The 2,719-nt window shown below is 45.0% G+C and overlaps 1 protein-coding gene across 1 annotated transcript in view; it reads right to left on the bottom strand.

The window, feature by feature from the left end:
- Positions 1-2,719, bottom strand: part of T265_08783 (hypothetical protein) — a gene marked incomplete at both ends in the record, with an annotated part of 32,678 nt that extends 29,959 nt beyond the window's left edge. Inside the window, one exon of the mRNA XM_009174683.1 lies at positions 2,552-2,719. Coding sequence (XP_009172947.1) covers positions 2,552-2,719 — 168 coding nt within the window. The remainder of the gene's footprint in view (positions 1-2,551) is intronic.

Genomic DNA, 2,719 nt, shown 5'->3' with positions numbered 1-2,719 from the left:
CCCCTTCAGCAGATTTCGGATGTGCTCCAGCATCCGAACAGCAGCAACCGCAGTCCAACGCTGATTCATTTATTAAGCCGGAACTATCTGACTCTGCTTCGGAAAGTGAAATGTCGAATTCTTCTGAACACCCGTTGGTTGTACAACAACAGCGGACACGACCGTATGTCCTGCGCAACAGAGGCCTGACATTATTCAATTATAAATCAAACTCTTGAGAACTTTCATCTCTGCGGGGGGTGAATGTTATATATTTGCTCTGTTTTTCAAACGTTTCACCATTTGTTGCTAAGTCACTTTCTTCCGTTTTCAGATCTCAGTGTCAGAGTTTTGGATGAATAAAGCCTAGCTTTCGGGCCCTCAGTCTTTTCCATTGTCATTCTGATTGTCGTTGCACTCCGACCCTCGTCGTACTCAACAACCAGCAGAGATGTTCTTTGAAGTGTTCATCCTATCGCTCAAAATTTGAGGGATTGAGTCGATTGCAGTTTCGTCTTTTTCACATATCGTTTGGCCGATGCTTTTCTTCGATGGTAAGGTTGATCAAATCGGCTGAAACAAAGCCCGTCTGTTATTTGAAGCGAAAGCCCGTCCATATCCTGGGCCTTCGCAATCCACCAACAGCCATCTGTCATTTTCAAGCTCTTGATTATCCGCTATTTGAGGGATGAGTTCACCATCACAGTCGCTAATTGCTGGTATGGCATATCCGGTAGTAGTAAGATCTGATATCGACGATAGCCAGTGTTCGTTTATTCGAGTCGATGGCTTGGAGAGACAGTTCCGGAGGTTCAGAGTATGGCTCCCTTAACTCAATTCCATTCAACCTCCAAGCAATCTTCGATGTACATTGCTGACGAAAAGCGGTGATAACTACGTTCGGACAACTGTTTAGCCGGAGTCAATTTGCGTACCCCAGAAGGAGCGACAATCAGCAATTGAGTTTATCCGTCAATTAGAGATAGTCGCATGGTCCGCATAAGTCCATAACTATCTTGCAATTTGTTGCCCCCAACCGACTAGACGAGAGCGTTTGTGCTGGACGTTTGTACTGGTTCTATTCACACTGGCCTTCAAAACTGAGAACCGTTTAGCACCGTCAGATACACGCTTATTAATTTCAACAGTATATCATGTAATGTGATAGAATTTATTCTGAAGCGGACCATTCTAAGTCACCTCATCACTAAACAACGCAGACTCCTTCCAAGCCATCCTTCTAGGAAGTGTTCATGGACAGCCTAACCTAAGTCACCATCATCAGTGATGAGATGAACAACTTAGAAAAGCCGCATACCTATAGAACGCTGGTCATCGGTTGATTCGGCACATTTCTTCCCGAATTAATTCCAGGGACTCTTAGTGTGAAGCCTACGTCAGGCCACTCATTGACACTACAAGGCACTCACAAGACACTACAGTGTCTTGTGATATATTAGGCCGACACAAAAATATGACAAAGATTAAAGCAACCGAGTTCAGTTGCTTAAGAGCACGACCGCGAAAATTCTTGGATGTGGTTGAGCTTACTTCTGCACATGCGAAAATAAAAATGTTGATTTCCTGCTGATTTTGTGCAAAAGGAGGTGATGTAGGTAGTCATAAAAAGGTTGAGTAAAGATAGATTGATTTGGAATATTTCAACGTCGACAAGTTTTCAATTTTCAGTTGTATCATGCGCTTGATAAACGCTGAAATGCATATCCCACGCGGGCTGTGAAAAGCTTTTCTGGAATAAGTCCTCTAAATGGTTACGAATTATCTCTTCGTGTTTTCACCCAAGAATCTTTCCTTACTTATGTATTTTAAACTTTCAAACACCCCTTCACTCAGTTTATCCGCTAACTGCCTTCGAACGTACGGGCTTCCCGGCCTGTCCATGGCCAATCTTTCCGATTACTGGTCTCTGCGCGAATCGCACGACTGTAATATGCACGCTATGGAAGCATCAGGGGACAGTGATTCTCCGAAGGCAGGTGTTTACGACAATTTCTGTGGATGGAAAACAGAAACACACCTCATGAGCCAGAGCCCAGTAAGCAAGGTTGTACATCACCAATACTTACATATGAATCAATCAAAATGACAGACACCGTATACTACACGACCCCCCACGCGGAAAGCTTTGCTTAAAAATTTGAAGTGAGCGGTGGGTCTATTTTGGCCAATCAGAGTGTACAATGGAACCCAGGCCACGTAAGCCGCTTACTTGAGATCTTGACCGGTCTAAAATTATGTCAAAACCATATCAGTGTTCAATGTAAGCCGACGCGAATGTACATCCGTTCCATGTGCACTCCGAATCTCTGCGAAATACCGGCGAGAGAATCTGGTGCTTCACCAGGTTATTCGAAAAAGTTCGCCGTAGTGATAAAATTTTGGTTCCTTCGACCCTTACTACCTTGGGGTCGGCGCCACTGCTGCTAGAGAGGATGGTAATGCATACGCTTCTTTTGACATTTGGGGCTTAGCAGATCTGTGGGACGCATCCTGTCAGAGCACATGATGAAGAAATTCCACGGTCATGAGTGTCGTTCATTCACGGATTCACGGATTGATACACAGGATCGAGGCTATTGCCCAAGTCTCCCGGGTCGGTTTTGTTCTTGTCGGTCAGTGGCTCTCGTTCACCTGAAAGGCACAAGTGAAAAAAGGGTGTAGCACTGCTCTTTATGTTCTCAGCGCGGGGCAGTATGCTCGCCAGCGCGAGGATTCGCAT

Source organism: Opisthorchis viverrini (assembly GCF_000715545.1).
Source record: "Opisthorchis viverrini unplaced genomic scaffold opera_v5_241, whole genome shotgun sequence".
NCBI lineage: Eukaryota > Metazoa > Platyhelminthes > Trematoda > Opisthorchiida > Opisthorchiidae > Opisthorchis > Opisthorchis viverrini.
Note: the sequence above shows the minus strand (reverse complement) of the source record. Positions and strands in the feature narration are given on the sequence as shown.